We start from the raw sequence: 23,678 nt of genomic DNA, 5'->3' as shown, positions 1-23,678 counted from the left end.
TTTTGGATACTACTATTCTGAGAAACTTAACAAAAAAAGTAAAAAGCATTCTGACAAACTATATATATAAAATGTATATAGACATGTACGTAGGTTTTAAGCATATACGGAAGTGGCAATGGTTTTTGAATTGATAATTAACGTTGATTAATTTGTTTTACGTAATGGAAAAGTTAGTTAACTTTGCAAATTAAATAATGAAAAGAATTTATATCAATGGAAAATGGTGTATTGGTAAAGCCAAAGGTTTACTTCAGCGCTAATTAAGGGTCCTCGAAATGCGTTGACGTTGTTCTATCGATTCATAGTCTTCTTCACATGCTCACATGAAGAAACTTTTTTGTTTGTCAAAGATGTAGGAACGTATTTATTACAGTCTTTTCCCTCTTCTTTCCGAGCTAGAAATCTTAATGTAGACTATGACTAATGACCTGCGAGATTGAATACAAGAAGATAAAAGCCGCCTTGGCTGTTACGTTAATAGTAGATATATATATATATTTCTCCGAAAACTATACCAAAATTTCCCAAATGGTTTCAAAACCATTTTGCACGCATAGTATATACCGGATCTGAGATTTTGGGAGCTTGAAACAAAAACAGAAATATAGGCCTAATTGATTTTATAAAAAAAAAAAATTAAAAAAAAAATTTATAAATTAAATTGGACAAAAAAATTTGGGGGTTTGAAACAAATGTTTCAATGGGCTTGGCCCAGATCCAGTCCTTATATAATAGCTGACAAAGAAATATATACATTGATAAAAAAATAAAAACTAATTGCATAATTCAGCATAAATACCATTAATGATTCGTTAGGACAATGTCATGATAAACTTAGCTTAGTTTAGTTGCATGACAACCCCATATCTATCGCCATACTAGTTTCTTACAGAGAAAAATGCAAACAGCACTGCTAAAAGGGAAGCTTTAGAAAGAGTAGACAATGGGATACCATATTTTCCCTTCTCAAACAAACCTTTGAGAAAAGGAAGGAACAACATAACCACCAAAACACATACACAAACTTCTGCTAAGCTTGAACCACCTCCTTTGTAACTAGGATTCAACCGTTGTAGACCCATTGAAAAACCGGCTATAGCGGTTAAATTTATCAACACAATAAATGTGCCGGGCAAGAAATAAAGCGAGCCATCGAACTCAAATTTACCTGAATCTGCTTTTGGACCATCATCGTCTTTATCTCTTTGAGATGATCCATCCTTAGAATCTAACTTGGTCTCGGAGATAGTCTTTTTAGTGACTATGAAGACAGTTTTCGAAACTCCAAGAAGCTTAAGTATGATATCAAGGATGCTAAATAACCAACTAGAAGTGGTCTTTATTCTCCAAAATGATTGGGAGACATACCATGACTGTACGGAAAAACCAAGGCTCATAAATTCCCATAAAGTGTAGAGACAGTGCATCCCCACAAGTGTGACGATTATACCTAAACAAACTCCCTACAACCACAAAGAACAAACAAAAAACTTAATCCTCTAAACTAAATATATGATTAACAATTATAAGTGAGTGAGAGATAGAGAGAGAGAGATTCACCTTGGGAAATAAGGAAGAGTTGTGGAGTAGGCAATAAGCAGGCAAGAGACAATAAACGAGTTCAGGGATTGACCTCAGACCCCAAGTTAAAATGTAAAGATAAGCCAAGCTTTGTCTGAATCTTATTTTCTTGCAAAACATTCCGATTAAAGGACTTTGTTTGTTAAAAAGGACTTCAAGCAAGCCTGTAGCCCATCGCCGCTGTTGAAGCATCGCCTCCGGTCCTCCCGGTGGCATACAGCCAAGAAACGCCGGAGGTTCTGGTAATAGATATGAGCTAGTCCACCCTCTCGAATGAATTCCAATACTCGTGTTCACGTCTTCCGACGTTGAATCGTATAACCAACCAATCTGAACAATTTATATGTAACAATAACAACGAATTTTATGAACATAAATATAAAATTTTATGGTTAGAAAAGAAAACGCATTATATTATTGTATACAATATTAGTTTTTGATTTAGGCTAAATGATTCATTTGAGAAGGGAGTTACCGTTTTGCCCCAGCTGGTTTGGTATTCGTAGTTACAGTGTCCCACTGCTTTAGCCACTTCTAAGGAGTTTGTAAGGCTATTTTGGGGATTTGATTTTCTTTGTAATGCATCGACTACCGATGTCACCATCTCCTTAGAATTCCCAAAAACTCTCGCTAAACTCTCCTCGGCCAAAAACTTCCCTTAATTAAATAACAACAAGATCCGGTACGTTTAGAATGATAACTACATTAGAGTTCAATAAAAAATAAATAATAATAATAATAATAATCATGAAAGTTGGTATCAATCAATTTTTTTAAATAATGTTAATAGAAATCTGTGATCTTACGGGATTCTAATACTTACTTGTAGCAAACGAAGAAAGACTTATATTGTCTTCTAAATCGTTTGGAGATAAACCATACATAACTCTTCTGGTGTGGAAGCATCCGGAGCCTGCATATATCGGTCCTTGGATTCCCGCAATTCCTCGTACCAAATACTGTTTTTCAATCAATAAATAAAATTCAATCGATCAAATGTTATAAATAAGTAATGAAAAAAAAAGATCTTACTGTTTGTAGGACGACGAGTTCGCCGGCGTTAGAATCATAGAAATCTTGAGGGAACTGAACAAAAGCACAATGGTCTTGATTCATTGATCCTTCAAGAAATACACACATTGCTTGTCGCACCACATCTGCTTCATTCGCATACATGTCACAGTCTACGTTCAGCATATACGGTGCATTTGTCATCAAACCTGACACTCTTACCTGTTCAAAAAAAAAAAAAAAAATTCAAAGACAATGGCTTACTCATAAGATATGTATCACATTATCTTCAAAGACAATGTTACCATGATTGTTTAGTTTTACGTGCGTGTTTAGCTAACACGTAGATAGATGTACCCATAATGCATGTTTTACAAGTCTTTCCATTTCAACAACTAATGTGGACTGTCACATGCAACAAAATGTAAACAATCGTTTCAGTCATATCACATGGCACATTGTACTATAAATAGTTGGACCCATCAATTATGTGATTGGCAATAAGGGAGTAGATGTCACTTTCTTCTTTACTGTTTTCCTGATCCGTATAACTTTTTTTTTGTCATTCCTTGAATATACTTACAAATCTCTATACTATATCCACGCTAATAATTTCTTTTATAATCATACTAGTTTTCAATGAAATCCCGTCTGATTTATTACCACCACTAAATTAAAACATCTGCAAATGTATATCATAATTCATAGCGGCCAATATTGTAACTGTTTCACCGTATACGTACTAACACTAGCTACTTACGTAATTTTTGAAAGTTTCTAAAAAGAGAAAGTAAAATGTGGGAGAAAATCCCTAACCAGAAAGTTCATTGCCCCAGCTTTGTAGTGATGAAGGTAATTTGGTCTTTTCTCTCTTGAAATGTATACAATATGAGGGACCTCTTTCTCGTCTCCGACACCTCTCTTGTTCTCCGATATCACCTTCACATATACATACAAGTTCACTCACACATTAATTTTATTTTTTTATTGAAATATAATTTATAGATCAACAAAGGAAAAAAAATTAGTACAAGGCTGAAAAGTTCTGAAAGTTCTGACAAATGTGTAGAGGCTGAAAAATATGTACATATTACTACTATATCTAACCTTTGTTTTTTTCCAACCAAACAATCAACGAACCAACTAGATTAATAGGTTCAGCCCACACAATTTTAAAAAAAAAATTACAAGAAATTATTTAAAAAAGTCTAGTAGGAGACTAGGAGCTTACTTTAACCCTTTTGTTATGCGAGTAAATATAGTTAGTGATTATTTCTTATTTGTTTCGTACTCTAAATATATTATAAGAATACCTTCACTATAGTTGAATGATCATTTGGTTTCACGTTTGAGAAAGCTTCAAAATCATCGTCAGCATCCAACCAATAAGAATCTCCGCTGGCGTCTTCCACTCTCTGGATGAACTTCTCGTATTCCCTCTTAAAATTAATAGAACAACAACAACAACAAAACATTTTCAAGAAATTCTTAATAACATGAGAATCTAAGACCAGCTACTTTTTGTCAAACATATTTTGAAATTTATGAAAAAAAAATTCGGCACGCAATTTTCTTTACTCGCCTTTCATATTTTTACTTTCACAAATTAATTTCAAATGATGTTTGATCAATAAAACAAAACTATTATGCTCGTTTTTGTTTTAAAAGTAGACTTAATAAAAAAAACAACATGGCTCTTTACTTACCTTTGTCATTTCCCATTCCCTACTAAATTCAGAATCCTCGGATGAGCCCAAAGGGTTCAAGAAATATCTAAAAGGAGCTCTAACTTTAACGTTGTATTTCTTGCAGAAAGGAACCCAAATCTTGGCGAACTTATAAGCTTCCTTGAGAGAGAAGTAAGTGAGAGATGAGCATCCATCGTCCGAAACATAACAAGCTAGTTTGTTCGCCGGATAATTCACAGCTAACAGCGAAAGCACGGTGTTCACAACCAGAATCGGCGGCTCCCGAACCGGATCCGCCGTGGTCACAAACATATCTACCGATGGAAGGTCATGAATCCTGAAATTAATACAATTACTGGGCCAGATTCATCGCTAGAACTATATACAAGATTAATAAGAATCCTCGTTTCAGTGCAGATGAGTGTATATGAAACGTTACCTTTCATCTAGTCTATCTGGAAAAGGTTTATGTTCAGCAGGACACCATTTTATGCAAGTAATAAGCAGCCATATGAAGGAGAAACAAGATTCGCAGAGGAAGGCTACGACCCAAACGGTGTCGTTTTGGCTCATATGTACGGCTCGGTGCAAGAGAAGAGAAAGGAGGAGGCCAAGAATCGTGAGATCCACAGCTCTTAGAAAATAGCTTTTGTATGAGATCTTTTCGCTGAGAGGAGGAAGAGAAGAGCTTGAATCCGCCATGGGATGAGCTTTCCTGCGTTTTCGGATATGTTTCTAAAGGGTTAAGTAAAACAGTGCGTAACGTCTACGAATGCTGCAGGTACTATTGTTATAACAAAGAGTATATATTTATAAGTACTATTAACAAAAAACACAAAAAAAAAAAACAAAGAAAATTAGTCACAGTCAAACGAAATTGGACTACTTTGTTATATAGATACATGAACTAAAAAAATACACTACAATATCATTTATTCATAAATTATAGACGTATACGTATTGTACAAATTTTGGTTGATATATTAAGAATTATAATGCAGAAGCTTAAATATACACATTATGACACCGTTTAAATGCACGTAAATCAAAACATAACCTCTAAGTATGTTACTAAATACTAGCTAGGCTGATCTTAAGTACCAGATCAGCTGAAAGTTAAAATATTTTCCTATATCATATCAGAAGTTTAGTTAAGTTAGAATGGAAGAAATTTTTTCAACGCATCAATTCTTGATATTGAAGTCTCATTAACACCGTTATTGTGTTACCATTTACCATCGAAATTTGAATATACCATTTTGTGTGACAAGGTATATTGGGATTTGATAGAGATTATTGTGTGAGAACTATCCCACATCGAAAATTGGAAGAAACATTGGGTAATATATAAAGAATTTGGGCTAATTTATTAATTGTCAATAAATTTTGAGTTGGAAGTTCAGGAACTTAACATGATATCAGAATCTAATCCGTATACTCTCGTAATTCGGCCCAAAAATAGCATATGCCTTCGGACCCGGAATTGATGATCTGTCGAAATTAATGGGTAAAAGAATCATTATCTCGAAAGATTAAAATTTGATAGAGATTATTGGATCATAAAAGAAATTTTTTGGATAATATATAAAGAAATTGGGCCAATCCACTTATTACCATTGATCAGTTTCTGCATGATGTGTATATCTTTGTCCATTTGTGTTGATTTTTTTGTGGTCTGGTTCAGTTTAAGATGACGAGTTTTGTCTTTTTAGCACGTTTGTTCTCGTGGTGAATGATGAGTAGTCGTCGCACATTAAAAAAAAAAAAGAGAAGTCACGTAATGTTTCTTAACTAACATTCTTATATCAAAAACGAATTCAATAGAGAATTTGAAGTAATAAAATCGATAAAACTGTCTAAAACGAAGCCTAATTATCTCCTTACATCGCCTTTTTAGGAATGGAAAACATACGTGACAGACTCATTTTTCTGAAATTGGTTAGTGGCTTTGTCGTTAGATGCATGAACTATCTACTTCCTTTCCCTTTTGTTTTTTTTAGGCTTTTTAATATATCAAACCTCTAAACACATCACCATATCTCATCACTACGTTAACTTGATCTCTATTTGAGAGATATACATGTGTACGCAGAGGCGTCTCACCAAGGTTAGGTATTATCTGCGATGTTTGTGAGAAGATTGGAATCGTTGGTGTAAGACAGTGGCGCGATACAGTTAACTGGTTCATAGATTATTTACTATATAGTTTATGGCTAGTTTGGTTCTAAAGATCAAAAGAATTTTGGGGCTTGATCATGCATTTGCAATGTACAGGTCTCTCTTTTTTTCATTAACAGAATCCTGTTTTTTTACTGTCTGACTAATTTTTCTAGGATACGTGTAGCTGTATTCACCATTTTTTTAATGGATATAAGATATGACACAATTTGGACTGTTCAAATGAGAAATATTAAATAATTTTATGTTTGTGGATAATCGATCACACACCTAAATCAATATAGCAACTCCTTCACAAATAGATACCACTAACACATTATCACTTAGTCAAACGTCTAAATTAACTATATTGCTTTTTATTTTATTTTTAGGATATATGTTTTTGGACATGGTCGAAAGACATAAATTGAACAAATTTAAATTTGTCTACTCATTAGTGATTTACTTAACATGAGGAAAACATAAATTAGCCCCAAATTTTACATTTACATCATATCTTCCGTTCGAAATTTTGAATAATACTTTATGGTTGATCCTTTTTACAAAAAATTGTTGGTTGAATTTTCTTTCTTTATATATATATATATATATATATATATATAACTAAATTTTCGTCCATCCACACACAATCTCGCAGTAGATTTGAACCTCATATAGAGACGACTTAATTATCGAGTCATTTTCATCGAATCGAGAAACCAAGAAAATCCAAAAACGAAATCTAAATGGTTGGTCATGGACCCATGGTTACACAGTACACACAAAGATATAAGTATTTATTAAGCTAATAATTGGGAGAAAGGAGACAAAGCCGTATAGTTCGAAAAAAAAACAAAAAAAACAAAAATAAGAAGAGACCAGAGCCGTATGAAATACGGTGCAGGCTTACGACTACTTACCAATCTAGAATGTACGGGTAGTAACATAGATTTATTTGTGTAAACGATAATTGGGCCTTCAAACATACCTTTAAGAAATTGGGCCTAAGACAAAAAGGAAAATTGCGGCGAAAAAGGCTCCTGTAAATCAAATCAAACTGGGCCCATATTCATGGTTATATAGACGACGTCGTCTAGTCTCGCTTGGGTTGACCGTGAAAAATTCGTTTCCCCGTAGGCCGCAAAAGATTATTTACTATCAGAGTCGAGAAATGTTGGGTGCATTAGTGTCATCTTCATCTTCCAGATTCTTCTCTTCTTCCATCGGAAAGACTTGTTCGCTCTCTAGATCTTCGATTCCTTCGTTTTCTCGCTTATCAGTTCGATTAATGGCCGATTCCGCTTTCAAGAAAATCCAGATCAAAAGAGATGACACCGTAAGCTTCTGTTCTCTGTCCCTGGCCTGAGTTTTTCTCTACTTAGTGCCTTTGGTGGTGCTCTGTTTGGATTATCCATAGACCGTATTTCCTGGTGTTGAATTGTTAGTTTAGCTATTTGTTCCCGTTGAGTGGAATAAATCATTGTTTTCTAATTCCAAGTCTCTGAATCTGCTGTGTATGAAGTATCGATTCTATTCGTTTCTTTATATTTGAATGCGTAAGATTGATCGTTTGCTCGTTTCAGTAGCGTTTCTGCTATCATGGTCGTCTAGTGTGTGAGGTAGAGAAACTGGTGATGGGAGTAAGAGATAATGATTTTGATCTTAGCTAGTGGTGAAAGTTTCCGTTTAACTCGTAGTTTTATCGAATTTTGGCTGTAAAACTTGTAATTTAAGTTCGGATTTGAGTTTCTGATACGTACTGAAGCTGTTTCCCAAATGATCAGTGTAAGTTTAGTATTGTTTAGGTTGTGTTGTCTTGTCAAAGTTTTCGGCCTTGTTCTTCTGCTGTGGTTGAAACTCTTTCGGCAATGGAGACTCAGATTTCTTTTGAGCATCAGAGATTAGTAGTTACAAGGATTATGTACAAGAATTTGGCTTTGTATATGCGTCTTCTATAGCCTTCATTTCGACAACAAAACTATTTAGTGTTCATCCCTTTTTCATATATCTTTCTGTGATCTATTTGGTCAGACATTTGATGCCTATGTGGTCGGTAAAGATGATGCGCCCGGGATCGTGGTGATTCAAGAATGGTGGGGTGTTGACTTTGAGATCAAGAACCACGCTATTAAAATCTCACAACTTGAGCCTGGTTTCAAAGCCCTTATACCCGAGTGAGTTCATCTTGCAATACGAGATTTAGCTTATTCCCATTGTCAAAATATATCTTCTCACAGCAATTTTTTTTTTTTTGTAGCTTGTATCGAGGAAAAGTTGGTCTTGATACTGCAGAGGCACAGCATCTTATGGATGGCCTTGACTGGCCAGGTGCCATCAAAGATATCCACGCTTCTGTTAATTGGCTAAAAGCCAATGGCTCAAAGAAGGTGCCAAAACTTGTACAACAAATGCTTCAGATTTCATGAAATTTTCTTTAACAAAACGAATAAATTATAAATATGGCTACAGGTTGGTGTGACTGGAATGTGCATGGGAGGTGCACTAGCCATAGCTAGCTCTGTTTTGGTTCCAGAGGTGGATGCTGTTGTCGGATTCTATGGAACCCCTTCCTCAGAGCTTGCAGATCCAGCTCAAGCCAAGGCACCTATTCAGGCTCATTTTGGGGAGCTTGACAATTTTGTCGGTTTCTCTGATGTCACGGTATAGATACCATTACACTACATCTCAAATCCGTCTGGAAAATTACATGAGATTCTATCATGAATCCATGGACTATTACCATCTTTGCAGGCAGCAAAGAATCTCGAAGAGAAGCTGAAAGCGTCAGGAGTACCACACGAGGTCCATATTTACTCAGGGAACGGGCATGCGTTCTTGAACAGGAGCCCGGAAGGAGTGAGCAGAAGGAAAAGCATGGGACTTTCTGATGAAGACGAAGCTGCGGTGGAGCTTGCTTGGTCTCGCTTCAATTCTTGGATGAAACATTACTTGGTTTAAAGCTTCCTTTTGTCAGACAGTGTTCATGTAAGTCCCGAAATATTTTGTGATGTCTAATGATCTTGAATAAGGAACATTGCTCTTAGGACGTTAATCTGAGAATCAAATAAAGGGGTTTGTATGTTTGCTTGTGGTTTTGTGTCGAAATGTTGGAAGGTTTTTTTGTTTTATAAATTCGAACTGAAATCGATGTGTTTGTGTATGATTATAATTCCGGAAACAAGGAAATGATAGTGTATGAATCACTCCTTAAACAAGTTAAGGATATAATGACGAATATCATTATGAATCAATCTCTTAAACAAGTTAATCATCCATTTAGATATATGACAATATGTACTAATTTTAGCTACTTCTATCATAGTTAACAAGAATGCAAAAATGATAGGATATAAATTCAAAAAAAAAATTGTACGAAAAAAGATTGGAATTTCTATACACAAAGAATATTGAAATTAAATTTTGCATGTGTTTCAGCATTGTATTTTTATTTTTGTCGGCAAATAGCATTGTATTTGTATAGGTATGTATGTACTGTATAACGTTTGTAGTATTGGCTAAAGTTACTCAAATCTGACACCGACATCTGCTTATCCGTTAAATAATAGGGTCTAATTAATAACATAAATATTCAACGAGTTCAGCTTCATGTTTACGACTTTAACAACTCCTCAGTATCCAAAGCGCCCATAAAAAATAAAAAAAACCATTTTTATGGCTTCGTTGGCAATTTTCGTTAAGAGACACGTTTCTTAATGTGATTTATATACGAATGTCTAAATCGTTTGATTTGGGCCACTTGAATTTATAGGTGTCGGTTCAAGTGCTTTACTCGTGCTTCAAGGGGTCTGTTTATGCTCGGAAGTAATCGGCATTTACTTACGATTTTGATAAGTTGAATGAAAAGATTGTAAAATTTAAATAAAATTACTTTTGTAATTGGAATATAGATTACATTTGTACTTGGATGAAAAATACAAATAAAATTGTATTTCTGCTATACCTACACATGCATTAACTAGTTTGATTAACAGCTGCCAAAACTTAGCCTTAATAAAATTGTATCTCTGCTATACCTACACATGCATTAACTAGTTTGATTAACAGCTGCCAAAACTTAGCTTTTTCATTTTCTTTGTTGACACAATTTTCAATTTTTTATTCACATTTAATATAATTTACTCATGCAGAAAATCATCTTTTCTCAGCACAAATAACTTCAATTTACACAGTTCAATACTATAACAACCAAATTGATCGTACTTTTACTGTGGAAGGTTAGAGTTCTTTTATGCCAAATTAGTTAATAAATCATACATTAGTACATATTTTTTAACCCATATATATTGTATCATCAAGGACTAATTAAAACGTTCATCAAAATATAATACAAGTGGAGAAAGAACGCGATAGGATACAATAGAGGAGAGATTTGGAATGTATAAGAAATGATTACATGTATGATTAGGATTCACAAAACCCTTAAATTTTAATATATGTCACATTGATTTGAAAAAATTATAGTGCAGTTAGTTATACAGTTGAATATAGATATTTTGGATCTGATTAAATTAAGTCATGTAATAAATTAAATATTGGCTGTGAACATATAGAAAAATCTTATAATCAATAATAGGGTGAGTTGGGTATACATGAATGTTTGACCACTTATTTAAGTTTATATGTATGGATAAATCATAATCTGCTATTTTACAAAACTTATCCAGTCACACTATATTTTAATATTTGTATGAGATTCTTCATATTCATCAGCTCTTCATGCCACCAGCTTGCAGTATTTCTACCAATCAGAACCTAAATATTAACTAATCAAAACTATATTAGAAAACGTATAAATAGTAAACACGTTTCGCTGATAAACAATTTAGATATTGTTCTGATTTTTCTATTGAAGTGTAATGTCGGCTAATGACTTCAAACCAAACATTTGAAGCGCGAAACACTCACAAGCTTTATTCACAATTAATTTCTCACCGCATAAGAAATACCGTATATCATATACGTCACTAACGTTTGCCCAAATATCTTTTCTATCGCATGCCGACATATGATACGATATTATCAAATCAACCGACAAAATTGCGTTATGTGAGCTAGTATATTTAGTAGAAACCCATAAAACGTGCATGAGCTAAAGGAACTCCACGGTCAAAAGCAAGTGAGAACCCAATAAAAAACCATAGGCAACAAAAAGGTAAGAAAAATATGTTGAAAATTGGACTATTAGATTCATTGATCAAACACCGACTGGAGCTAGGAAAATAGTTGACCATGATGAACATTTTTTGTTTTGCTAGACGCGCCATGATGAACATTTTTTTTTTCCACAACCCAATTGTTACATCACATTTGGCCCATTAAGGAATTGGTCCGAAAACCATCTTCAGTTGGTTCGTTATGAATGATTTGGGAGAAAATATCGTCTCTTACTCGAGCTCATTTTGCAAGACTATCTGCTCGGACATTTGAACTTCTGGGGATATGTGATAGATTGAAATTCAAAAAGCTTTTCCGAAGAATACGAAGGGCTTCCAGCTCTGATGAAAAAGATGGCCAATTCGATGGAGATTCATACATGCTTACCAAATCCGAACAATCGGTCTGAAAGTGAACGGATAAGATTTGTCTCTCTATCACACAAGACATAGCCCATAACAGACTCTCCAATTCAGCATGAAGGGCCGATAGGCTTCTACGGCAGTCCTGTAGGCCAAAGATCTCACCACCCCTCTCATTCTTTAGACTCCATCTGAGCCCACTGACCAGGCCGTTACTTATCCAGGAAGCATCGACCTGATACAGCGATAACCTCTCGACATCGGGTAGAGGGACGCCATGATAAACATTTAAACCCATAAAAAGGTAGAAACTCTCCTTTGAAAAGGGATGTTCGATATATATCAAATTCTCATTTGAGAAATGCGGTAATGTAGAGCGTGGGAATGTGGGATGCTTATCCTGATAAATTTTCCTAGTAGTATTTATGTTACTCCTAACTAAAACTAGTAAAGAGCATACATTGTAAAACATAATTCCAATAAATTTTTGTTTTTGTACAGACCTAATATTATAGGAGTATTTACTTTGTTCTTTAATTAACGTTGAAAAAAAAATTTAAACGATATCTACATTGACACCTAGGGAATATTGTGGTAATAATGATTTTTCTAATCATTGGAGATAATTGTTTTGGACTCTCATTGGCTGGGTGTCTTATTCTGCGGATTAAAAAATGAGTAAAGTATTGGCACGGGTTTTGAGTACCATCGATGACTAGTGTGTAATGTAAGCAAATCGTCTGCAGATAATCAGATATATATTTTCAGTATTAAAGTTTACCAGTTACATAAATATTAATTTCAAATAATAAATTTAAAATAAAATGAAATATATGGACCATATGAAATTGATTCACTATCCGATCCTAATTTTCTAATCTGAAATAAATTTGCTTTTTCTAGAAAAGAGAGCAGGGAATATGAGTTCCTTATGTCTTACTCTTAATATCTAGAGTTTCTATTTTGAAGCAACGAAAGAGGTCTATTTTGCTTTTCTCACGCATTATATATTTTTCTTAATAAATTTATTTGTATGGTTGAGACAAATTTCGAAACAAATATCTTGCTTGGTGAATCATAAAAAAGAAAAATCGATTTTCTCGATTTCATTCATAGATTACAGAACTAATCAAATTTTAAAAATGTTTTTAAATTTTCTATCCCATGTTTAAGATAATAGTCTCCTAAATCGTAAATTCAGTGTTGTATATATACTTGTATGTATGGTTTATGGCGTTAACCACCAAAAGTTGTGGGCATAAGTACTTACTTTTATTTTCTGAAATATTATTTCGTTTATTAACTTTTTGTTTCCTTTTCTTTTTTTGTATAGCTTTCTAGTGAGATGGATACTATTAAAATTGAGTAGGTTGTTGCTTGAAGTAGGCGTTCTTGCCCTTTTACATTCTTCCTTGTTTTCATGTCATGTGTTTACATACAATCTTAACTTTACATATATGCATTAGTTTTACACATTTCCTCCGTGCTTATATGTTTTTGTATTCATAATATGTCTTACCATTTTGTACATTAAAAGCACCATATTTCATTCATTAGTGTTACAGAAAAAAAAATCTTCGAATGAAAACTAACCTGGAAGTCTGGAACCATACGAACGTACTTGAAAACTTAGCAAAGAACACGGAAATTATATTTACTTATTCGAAAACTAAAAATATAAAAGCAAAAAGTCACGATTAAACATTTGAATAATTAACCTATAAAACAGTTATGAAAAACAGAGCATATGTGTAACAATATATATTCAAGTTGTTTACGACCAGTTGATACATGCCCGGGTTACCGCCTTACCGGGTAGAAGCGGAAGGACGTATATAAACTCGTTACAGTCCGGGTTTGAATAATTCACTATGTGCAAAACATTCCGCGTGGCTTACATAATCACATGACTTTATTCTGGACGTTTAGCTTATATCGAATTCAAATTCAAGAAATAAAGAAAGATCGTATAACCTACTTTGGTTACCGATTCCATATTAACATTAATTGGCCAAAGTTTAAAATTTCATAGGCACTAACTAAAATTGCTAAGAGACATTTGTGGAATTTTTTATCATGACATCCTGTAATCTATGATTTTCGTCGATCTCTTGTTGAGGTTTTGAATTTGAAATCCGGTTTTCACCAAAATCCGTTTAATATTAGAGACAAAATGTCATGAAAATATAACAAAAAATTCATTTTACACGATGAAGTTGTCATATTCAATACCATGTTGATATATTCCGAAATTCAGGTAGACTTTAGATGAGACGACATATTGCAATTTAAGTCATTAAATGTTTTTTTCAAAAAAAAAATGAGTCGTAAACTGATAATGAAATAGCAGTTTGGATGGAGTGCAACGAACGAAAGAAAGGCGAGTAAAGAAAAACCATCATTAGCCTAATTAGTCGTGGTTCTATATGTGAACTTAACTTTAATTTGAATGTAAGTTGTAAGTTAGAACCATAAAACAGACCTAATCATATTTGAAAATGATTATTTATTTCTTAATCCTCAACCGATAATGGTGGTTAAAACCACCGCTCACTTTCGTTTATTTTCTTTCCAAGGGGTAAACGATCAATAACCTATGAAAAGAAGCTTCTTAATATATACTATTGTTCCGACATATAATGTGGTATTCTTGTCAGAATATTTGTTTAACAAACGTCTATTATCTGTATGATAACCAGTTGACTATTATAGTCTTGGTCTCCGGTGGAAAAAATGGATATCCCATTAATACTTGGCACACAACTAGCAACTATGATATTTTTCAAAGGAAAAAATACTTGTTTATATATATAGAGATCCTAAATGATAATGCATGTTGCGTCTGTTTGTCTGTTTGTACTTAGGCATGAAGTTTTAAAACATACTGAAATCCCAGTTATGTTTTGCTATGAAATGTTGTAAAAAAAATGCGATGAAAAAAACAAAATAATAACTGTCAAAATATCAATAAGTTAACAAGATAATAGACCAAAACAAACAGATCAAAAACGCTGTTAGATAAGTCTGTATATATTTTATAAAATAAGATAAGAATGATACGAATGAGACCAAAAAATATCTGGAGAAAAATCTAAAGAAAGTAAAAATATATAGACGATCACGAAGTGTAACGACAAAGCTCCAAGTGTGCAGATGATCGATCAAAATCTACCAAAGTGCCCAACTTCTCCTCTCCACTAATTTTTCTTTTCTTATACCAAACTCATAAGAAACCACAAATCAAATTAATATTTATAATAATTGTTTCTTCCATTACACAAAACAAAACAAACATTAGGCCAATTGTAAACACCACGTAGCATCTAAAGCTTGTGGACACGTAGCTCGAGAGATATACGGAACTACGGTCGGAAGCAGAAACTAAAAAGTTTCTTTGACCATACATAGCTCGACACGTCATCGTTTCTAGAGACTGTAGTCCAAAGAGTACAGACTCGCCAAAAAACCAAAGAAAAGCCACGTCACCAGACTCAACGAACTTGTGCGTTGCGTTAGATATGTTCCACTGCCACGTCACACGCCAGTTGATATTTCACTCACGTTTCCTAAAACCCTATTTTTTGTACTCTTCAAACTTCACATATTCTACACATTTCAAATCAAAATCAAAAGGGTTTTCATTTGGTTATCAACTTCAGAGAGAAATCCACGTGTACACACAATAACATATCTACGTTATTATATTCATCATAGTTTAAAATTTTAGCGTTGGTAGATAAACTCGATGTTACCAAAAGTATACACTATCTAATCCACCAAACAAAAAAAAAAAGTTCGTTGCCCCTTATATAAACCTTCTGTTGAATAAGAGAGTGTAAAAAAGCAAAACAAGACACACAACAAAAAAAAAACATTTTTTTTTAATATAAGTTTCTCTCTAGTCTTCTCCAAAATGGAATGGACTAGAGGAAGAATCCTAGGCCGAGGCTCCACGGCCACCGTCTACGCCGCCACGTGTCACAATTCAAACGAAATCCTCGCCGTTAAATCCGCCGAGCTTCACCGATCAGAGTTCTTGCAAAGAGAAGCCACGATCATCTCGTCGCTGAATTCACCGTACGTGATCGGATACAGAGGATCGGAAACCAAAACAGAGTCAAACGGCGTCGTTACGCATAACCTTTTGATGGAGTACGCACCGTACGGAAAGTTGACCGACGCGGCGGCGAAAAACGGAGGCCGACTCGACGAAGCTCAGGTCGTGAAGTACACGCGCCAGATACTTCGAGGATTGGAGTATATTCACTCGAAAGGGATCGCGCATTGCGACGTAAAGGGGAGTAACGTGGTCGTTGCGGATAAAGGTGTGGCCAAGATTGCGGATTTCGGGTGTGCGAAACGGGTTGACCCGGAAGTTGAGTCGCCGGTGATGGGAACGCCGGCGTTTATGGCTCCGGAGGTGGCGCGTGGAGAAAAACAGGGGAAGGAGAGTGATATATGGGCGGTTGGGTGTACGGTGATTGAGATGGCTACGGGGTCTCCGCCGTGGACGGAGGCGAATATGAGGGAGGATCCGGTTTCGGTTCTTTATCGGGTCGGGTATTCCGGTGAGACTCCGGAGCTGCCACGTTTGCTTACGAAAGAAGCAAAGGATTTCTTGGAGAAGTGTTTGAAGAGAGAAGCAAATGAGAGATGGACGGCAACACAACTCCTAAACCATCCGTTTTTGGTAACTAAACCGGACATTGAACCGGTTTTGGTTTCCGGTTGGGTTTCATGCTCACCGACAAGTGTGACAGATCAAACGTTTTGGAGATCGGTGGAGGAGGAAGAAGAAGAAACAGAGGAATTACAGGAGGATTCGAGAGATCTAGACCGTTTAAAATTGTGGGCTTGTTATTCGGAGAAGATCGGACGGCTGAGATGTGTTGGTGTGTTGGATGGGCCCAGATGGGATATGGAAGGTGGAGATTGGATTATGGTGAGGGTGAGTTGTGAAGGAACAATGATTAGTGGGTCCATGAGCAAGAATGTATTGGGGAATATTTAAAATTGATTTTGGGGGTCAATTGGGTGAATTATAGAAAGTATAGGGATTAAAATTAGTGAAGATCTTCAATTTAGGGAGATCAATGTAGCTTTGTTAGTCTCCGAATCTTCGATTGGTTACATGTACATTAATTAAAATCACGATTTTTTTTTCACCAAATCCAATTTTTTATATATGTTTGCAAAAATGTTGATTTCTATAGAGTTTCAAGGTTTGTTGGCCTGCAAAAGAGAAAAAATGTTGAACTATTACATCAAAATCTTGTTATCCCACGTTACATAACTGTTTCTATTTGATGACTACTACTCAATGACTCAATCTTAGTCTTGGAAATAATAATAATTAAATGGCATATTATTGAGAGCAATTATGGGTGATATGATAACAATATAGTAGAAAATAGGGCATATATACATATCCAAATCAATTATTTTAAAAATTTTAAAACTCGTAGGGGAAAGTGAGAAGTGAAGTAAAGAAGAAAGGTGCCAAATCGGCCGAATTGGTTTGTTGGTTGGTCACTTTTAAGTTTTTGACAAAACCTAAAGATTCCTTTCGAATCTTAAAAAATTATCCTTATGTATTCATTTGTGCGATTTGGTAAGCTTCGTTAGGCCAATGTGATGATTCATCATGTCTTTGCTTCCCCTTGTTTAATATTTATATCGTTGACAAAAGTCACAAAATCATCTATTATCTTCTAGAATTGGATCATTAAAGAAGTTTGACATGCATTTTTTTTTTCTTTCTCAAAAAAAAATTATGCATGGCGAATTTTAACGCACCAATAGTAAGCTTGTCTCAAGTTTCATTCTTGAAGCTTACGATCATTGAAAAGTAGAAAACATTATTACAACAACAATCTCAGTGAGGATAAGGTTAAGTAATGGGAGATAAATAGATGAAGATAAGAATACTTTGCTTGCAAGGTAAGTTCATGTTTGGAGAGTTATCTTTTTATCTTAGAAGGTGAATAACGAATCTTTTGTTTTTATGGTTTTGACTCGTTTTGTATAAAGCCATAACCATTAATAGTATGGGCACTTACCACACGAATGCTTAACTTCAAAGACGGTGAGCATTCTTCATTCTTTTTTCTTTCTTTCTTTTTTTCTAATTGATTCGGCTAACTAATATGCTCTGGTGTATAGACGCCACTTTATATTTTCCGGAAATGTATGGGTAAATATAACTCATCTATACGCGTCTAGTCTGATTTTTGTATCCATCTTGTAGATTTATTTTGAGGATTCAGAAATGTATAAATCAGTTTTTTTTTTTATGATATTGATCAGATTGGTATGATTTTAATCATGGCCGCCACCACATAGTTTAATTGACAAGCAATTGTAAGTTTTGTCTGTTCAAACTGAAATTTCATTGAAAGAAAAGAGTTCACTCTGTAAACATGGAGGATTTGGTTACAGTCTTACAGATGACAAGGCTGATTTCGCTAGCGAATCATTGGCTACGTTGCTCCTTCGAGTCAAGAAGTAAAAGAGAAAGAAATTGAGTTAAAGAAAACACTTTGACAATGAATGTCATGGAAGACTCTTTCTTTAACTCTTTTTGTGGTTCCATTTGATTTGATTAATGAATTGAGAACCTGCAAATTCGCCGTGACTAAAACATTTGGGGGTTATAAACCCATATTTTAATTGGCAAAATATACAATTCCCAAGCACAATTCTATATTTTTAATGTTAAGCTGGAGACCATAGATCTCAAAGATTGGCCATTGGAGCTCAGAAATAATCCCAAAGCTGAGCCTTGGAAAAATAGATATCCAATGAAGTTTTGCAATCCAACTGAAACCGGATATGTAAGAAGAGCTAACCTTATATAACATTTATATTTAGAGCCTTTATATCATCAAATTATCACCTCTAATTTTAATATTTTCTTCCATGCAAAAAAACAAAAAAAGTAAATCTAAGTCCAAATGTTAGGGAAATTTTTTTGAGAATTGAATAAATATCGATAAATAAATAAGTAGAATAACGAATTTTGTGGCGCAAAAAGATTTTAAATGGCATGTTGAATTACAAAACCATAACTACCACAAAAACTCAAAAATCTCATTCGCTTCTTAAATCTCTATTGAGAAGTGATAAAGAGCAAACCATGCAAGACTTCGTCTGCGAAACTCGATGATGATCCATCAAGCTTTTGTTTACCCACGTTTCACTCACCCAGTTTTCACCAGAGGTAAAGTTTCGGTTTTTCATTCTGGGTTTGTCGACTCTCCATCTTTCTCACGAATAATCGACTTGATTTCTGTCGCGGGTCTGTTAATTTCGGCTAAATTTTCTCCGGGCTCGTCATATACTCTGTGTAACTTGAGCCGAATTTGTTTTCCGGTGACCTAATTTCTGGAGAATCGATTGGTATTCGAAGATTTAGTGCGGATAATGTGTGGGATATCTGGAGATTGTCCACATTTAGTTTGGAATTTCAGTATATGTTAATTGCTCAATCGATTTTCCTTCTTGCAATTGACAGGATTCGGGTCTAATGGAGATGTATTTCCGCATCAATCCCGAACAAAAAACCCAAGAGTAGCATTTTGCGCTTCTGATGATCAAATTGCCAATTCCAATTCGAAGAAGACAAGGTTCAATTTTTTTCTTCTAATTTTAGCTCCTTATGTATGTTTGTGTGTTTGTAACTGAGGTTCTTGAAAAAGTTTCCAACTTTCGCATGTAGGTTAGGATTATTAGACACTCTCAAAGTCTGCACCTTTATATGTATCAAATATGTTCCACAGGAAAGTAGTGGAGCATTTGTGTTTACTCAAAGCGAAAGTGGATTTATCTGCTGAGGAAGAAAAAGATATGCTCGATTATCTTTACACTTCTCAATATCAAATGAGAGGCATTGTCGCTATATCTGTAGGTGAGGCTCGTGGACTTAGGTGACTTTTTTTCTTTGAATCTAGATAGATAATAATGTCCTTTTGTGTTTATAAGAAACAAGTCTCTTTTCGATTCGATTTAATCTCACAGGTAGCATCGATGATAGAAACAATGAAGATTACACGCACGCTCTCTTCATGCGATTCCAGAGGAAGGAAGACCTTGACAAGTTCTATGAGAACCCTTTCTTCTTGAAAATTCTCGGTGAACATGTAACACCATTCTGCCATGTATGCCCTTGCATGTAAACGCCATTCCTCTCATTAGCTCTGTCTTCTCGTCTTCTTCTTCTTGTTCTTGTTTTTCTCTATTTAGATGTTTCGTTCTTGTTGCTCTCGGGTTTTGATGTACCAGGGGCTAGTTAATGTAGACTATGAATCAGAGGTTGAAGATGATATCCTTTCAATATTTCGAAAGGGCGAGGTATCATCAACTCATTTCATATTCAAAAATCTTTTCTTTCACAAATTTGGCTCTATAGCTTTAGAGCCAAAGGGTTACTACTTTCTAGTTTCAAAACATGTAAACAGACCGAGTTTCTTCCCGTGGTAGGAGTACAACTATGGCCAAGAGTTTGTTCTTCTGGTTACTTTTGATAAGAACGCTTCTGGCAAGAACACTAAAGATGCAATGGATTCTTTTGCACAGCTAACTTCATCTCTTCCATCATTAATTGTTCAGTCCACACAAGGTGTCTATGAAGAAAAGGAGATTTTTTTTTTTTTTTGCATTTGGAACTATATTTCTGACATTCATCTGATCCATTTATAGCCACACTCAAATTGATCTAATCTTTTCGCTTTAATTTTTTCTGATTTCCAGGTTCAAACTTTAATGATAGCAGTAAGGAATTCACACATGCAGCAGTAGTTCGATTCCGTTCCTGTAATCATTTTTCCTAGTTTCCAAACAGTTTGCATTCCTCTGCTTTCTTCTTGCATTCTCCTCTCACTCTTTGCTTATGGAAAATCCTGCAGTTGATGCCATGGAGATTTTCGTTGATGGCAGAGAGTATAAAGATGTAAGGTCTTTTCTTTACTGGAACCTTGTAACTTAACACTATTACTACTCTTCAATTTTTCTCATTATATGAAATATAAGTTAGATTGAATCGAAACTCTTTTCTTTCAGATGTGGAGGTCACAATTTGAGCCGTTTATCGAAAGATCAGTAGTTCTTCATTTCTCTGTGGATCCCGTGGGTACTGACATCATGTGAGACATATCCCAAAACATTTCAACTTAACATGTAAAGATTTGGTTGCAGTGCATTATCAACAAAGTTGTCTTTATTACTTTTGATACAACAAAACTTGTTGAAGTAAGATTCTTGGTTACAAAAACTATATCTGCAGTTAGAACAGACAAAATGGTTTTTGCATTTAAGGGAGAGAAAGTTAGTCGATGAGGCGCTTAGAGGGCGGAAATAGACAATATTACGTTTTGGTTGAGCTTTTTAGTGAGCCTCGTAGCTTTGGAGACGAGCTCTAGCTTTCAGCATTAGAGTCAACGTGAAAATTCAATGGCTTGAATTATCTAGACATTGAATTCGAGATATACTCGTAATTTAACCAATATAAGATTAGCTTATAAGATGTGAAGGCAACAACGTTAAATCCTTTTCTTCGTTTTATACTTGTCGGGATGATGATATGTCGATTCTAGACTAAAGAGCAACAGCCAACAGGCAACATATTCTGATTTCTATCAAAATGTTGAGCCAAAAAAAAAAAAAAAATTCGATTGCTGATGGAGTCTTTATCCCTGTTCGGCTAGTTGGTTGGTTTTTGGCTTGGCAACAGACTACAAGCAAATTGACTGTAAGAGAAGAAAAAGGTTTAAATGTTAATGAAAAAAAAAACAACTAACAACACATGTATAACAATAATAATTATATACTTAATATTTTCTAAATGTGATGCATATGACGTTAGCATAAATCTTAGGGCATCAGCAATGGAGCAACCCATTTTGAGATGCTTAGCAATTAAATATTATTAAAGTTAAGTTAAGTATCTGTATTAAAAAGAAGAGAATTTTGTTGCTTCTATTGGAGTACTCCTAATGGGATGCTTAATAAAAAAAAAATTATAATTTATTAATTTTTAAAGAAATTTATTTATTTAAATAGAACATAAATTATAACAATATATTACATATAGAAAAATAAAATTTAAACATAGATTTTAATACATTTTAAACATATAAACATATAAACGATCAATTTTAATCTTCTTCATCTCCAAACTTTTGCCAAATGTGTTCAACCAAATCAGCTTGCAATTGTTGATGTACTTGTTTATCTTTAATTTTCTTCCGAGTGCCCATCATATCAGCAATATTTGAAGGCATATCTGTTGAATAGTTCTGACTCACATGTGAACTACCGTGGCCATCTCCGTGTTGGAAATCTGAAAGATCGTATTGAGTTTTTTCAACTCGTTCGTCTTCTACTATCATGTTGTGGAGAATGATACATGCTCTCATAATATTTCCGATTTTTGCTTTATCCCAAAAAAGAGCTGGGTTTTTAATAATTGCAAACCGAGCTTGTAAGACTCCGAAAGCACGCTCGACATCTTTTCGGGTAGCTTCTTGATATTTAGCAAATTTACAAGCTTTTGGCCCCTCCGGAAGTGGTATAGATTTGATAAACGTAGCCCAATTTGGGTAAATACCATCAGTGAGATAATAAGCCAAATTGTAATCCCTTCCGTTGACAGAAAAATTCACTTTCGGAGCTTTACCTTGTACGATATCATCAAACACGGGTGAACGATCAAGAACATTTATATCATTTAAGGTACCTGGGGGACCAAAAAATGTGTGCCATATCCAAAGATCATATGAAGCTACCGCCTCCAAAACGATTGTGGGTTTCCCAGCACCACGTGTATATTGCCCTTTCCAAGCGGTGGGACAATTCTTCCACTCCCAATGCATACAATCGATGCTTCCTATCATTCCGGGAAATCCGCGGTTTTCTCCAAAATAAAGTAGTCTTCGGAGATCCTCTGGTGTGGGTCTCCTTAAGTATTCTTCACCAAACAAATATATTATTCCTTCAACAAAATGTTCCAAACATGACCGAGCCGTAGAATCACCAAGCCGGAGGTATTCGTCTACTGCATCAGCTGCAGTACCGTAAGCTAAGAGACGAATTGCTGCTGTACATTTCTGAAGTCCCGAGAGACCAGGTCTTCCAGCAGCATCTTTTTTTTGTCGGAAGAATGAAAATTCGTTGGATAGGTGATCAACAATTTTCATGAATAATGGCTTATTCATTCGAAAACGACGTCTGAACAAATGAGATGGATACGTTGTATTCTCACTGAAGTAATTCCATAACCGTGTATGGCCTGACTCCCGATCTCTTTCAATGTAAGCCCGTCTTTTTTTTGACTGCCTTGCCTCCATATTTTTTTGGTAATCAATACACAAATTATCAAAAGTTTGATCAAAGTAATCATTAAATTTTTGATCAAACCGTTGATCAAGTGTTTGATAACGTGAAAGATCATAATTTTGATAACTAGATTCATCAAAATTTTGATAACTTGATTCATGAAACGTTTGATAAAAGGGGTTTAAAAAGAGCACCGTTGGAGATTTTGGAGATCACAATTTAAAGAGGAGTTGAGTTTAAGTTGTATTAAACTCAGTTGAGTAGACATATATCTACTAAACCTTCAACTAAAGCTTTAACTTCAATGAACCTCGATATCTAACTAAATCTAAAGCTTTAACTTCAGTTGAGTAATGAAATCTTTAAGTTT

The 23,678-nt window shown here is 34.7% G+C and overlaps 5 protein-coding genes across 6 annotated transcripts; 3 read left to right on the top strand and 2 right to left on the bottom strand.

Annotated features, from left to right (window-relative positions):
• Positions 1-696: 696 nt before the first annotated feature.
• Positions 697-5,070, bottom strand: LOC18027463 (cellulose synthase-like protein B3). 2 transcript variants are annotated; one of them, XM_006410323.2, is made up of 9 exons: positions 4,723-5,070; positions 4,302-4,620; positions 3,909-4,034; positions 3,412-3,534; positions 2,617-2,817; positions 2,408-2,543; positions 2,060-2,241; positions 1,564-1,914; positions 697-1,466 (listed from the first exon to the last, which is right to left on the bottom strand). In XM_006410323.2, the coding sequence occupies exons 1-9, from the start codon at positions 4,983-4,985 to the stop codon at positions 882-884; spliced, it is 2,286 nt and encodes a 761-aa protein (XP_006410386.1). In that variant the 5' UTR covers positions 4,986-5,070; the 3' UTR covers positions 697-881. The 2 variants fall into 2 exon arrangements, with proteins under 2 accessions (XP_006410386.1, XP_024016695.1); XM_024160927.1 differs by lacking the exon at positions 697-1,466 and having other exon boundaries at positions 1,560-1,636; positions 1,719-1,914.
• A 2,481-nt stretch (positions 5,071-7,551) lies between these two features.
• On the top strand, positions 7,552-9,591 carry LOC18027462 (protein usf). The gene is made up of 5 exons (XM_006410322.2): positions 7,552-7,776; positions 8,472-8,614; positions 8,698-8,827; positions 8,910-9,101; positions 9,192-9,591. Exons 1-5 carry the CDS (start codon positions 7,612-7,614, stop codon positions 9,396-9,398), a joined length of 837 nt encoding a protein of 278 aa, XP_006410385.1. The 5' UTR covers positions 7,552-7,611; the 3' UTR covers positions 9,399-9,591.
• A 6,208-nt stretch (positions 9,592-15,799) lies between these two features.
• On the top strand, positions 15,800-17,124 carry LOC18027461 (mitogen-activated protein kinase kinase kinase 17). The gene has a single exon (XM_006410321.2). The coding sequence runs from the start codon at positions 15,891-15,893 to the stop codon at positions 16,986-16,988; it is 1,098 nt and encodes a 365-aa protein (XP_006410384.1). The 5' UTR covers positions 15,800-15,890; the 3' UTR covers positions 16,989-17,124.
• A 1,922-nt stretch (positions 17,125-19,046) lies between these two features.
• On the top strand, positions 19,047-21,270 carry LOC18027460. The gene is made up of 9 exons (XM_006410320.2): positions 19,047-19,196; positions 19,491-19,602; positions 19,756-19,883; positions 19,994-20,133; positions 20,258-20,326; positions 20,456-20,594; positions 20,726-20,788; positions 20,881-20,924; positions 21,035-21,270. Exons 1-9 carry the CDS (start codon positions 19,139-19,141, stop codon positions 21,119-21,121), a joined length of 840 nt encoding a protein of 279 aa, XP_006410383.1. The 5' UTR covers positions 19,047-19,138; the 3' UTR covers positions 21,122-21,270.
• An 858-nt stretch (positions 21,271-22,128) lies between these two features.
• LOC112081580 (putative nuclease HARBI1) lies at positions 22,129-23,301 on the bottom strand. Its single transcript, XM_024148344.1, has one exon. The coding sequence runs from the start codon at positions 23,185-23,187 to the stop codon at positions 22,129-22,131; it is 1,059 nt and encodes a 352-aa protein (XP_024004112.1). The 5' UTR covers positions 23,188-23,301.
• Between the last annotated feature and the right edge of the window lie 377 nt (positions 23,302-23,678).

This window comes from Eutrema salsugineum, unplaced genomic scaffold, assembly GCF_000478725.1.
Source record: "Eutrema salsugineum unplaced genomic scaffold, Eutsalg1_0 scaffold_10, whole genome shotgun sequence".
NCBI lineage: Eukaryota > Viridiplantae > Streptophyta > Magnoliopsida > Brassicales > Brassicaceae > Eutrema > Eutrema salsugineum.
The sequence above is the reverse complement of the archived record's forward strand: the minus strand, read 5'-3'. Positions and strand labels throughout refer to the sequence as shown.

Coding starts and splice junctions, on each gene's coding strand:
- LOC18027461 (XM_006410321.2), top strand. CDS start 15,891: ATGGAATGGACTAGAGGAAGAATCCTAGGCCGAGGCTCCACGGCCACC.
- LOC18027462 (XM_006410322.2), top strand. CDS start 7,612: ATGTTGGGTGCATTAGTGTCATCTTCATCTTCCAGATTCTTCTCTTCT. Junction 7,777..8,471: donor AGATCAAAAGAGATGACACC/GTAAGCTTCTGT, acceptor CTATTTGGTCAG/ACATTTGATGCCTATGTGGT. Junction 8,615..8,697: donor TTCAAAGCCCTTATACCCGA/GTGAGTTCATCT, acceptor TTTTTTTTGTAG/CTTGTATCGAGGAAAAGTTG.
- LOC18027463 (XM_006410323.2), bottom strand. CDS start 4,985: ATGGCGGATTCAAGCTCTTCTCTTCCTCCTCTCAGCGAAAAGATCTCA. Junction 4,621..4,722: donor CCAGATAGACTAGATGAAAG/GTAACGTTTCAT, acceptor TATTAATTTCAG/GATTCATGACCTTCCATCGG. Junction 2,242..2,407: donor TCTTTCTTCGTTTGCTACAA/GTAAGTATTAGA, acceptor TATTTAATTAAG/GGAAGTTTTTGGCCGAGGAG.
- LOC18027460 (XM_006410320.2), top strand. CDS start 19,139: ATGATGATCCATCAAGCTTTTGTTTACCCACGTTTCACTCACCCAGTT. Junction 20,134..20,257: donor ATGTAACACCATTCTGCCAT/GTATGCCCTTGC, acceptor TTGATGTACCAG/GGGCTAGTTAATGTAGACTA. Junction 20,789..20,880: donor AGTAGTTCGATTCCGTTCCT/GTAATCATTTTT, acceptor AAAATCCTGCAG/TTGATGCCATGGAGATTTTC.
- LOC112081580 (XM_024148344.1), bottom strand. CDS start 23,187: ATGAATAAGCCATTATTCATGAAAATTGTTGATCACCTATCCAACGAA.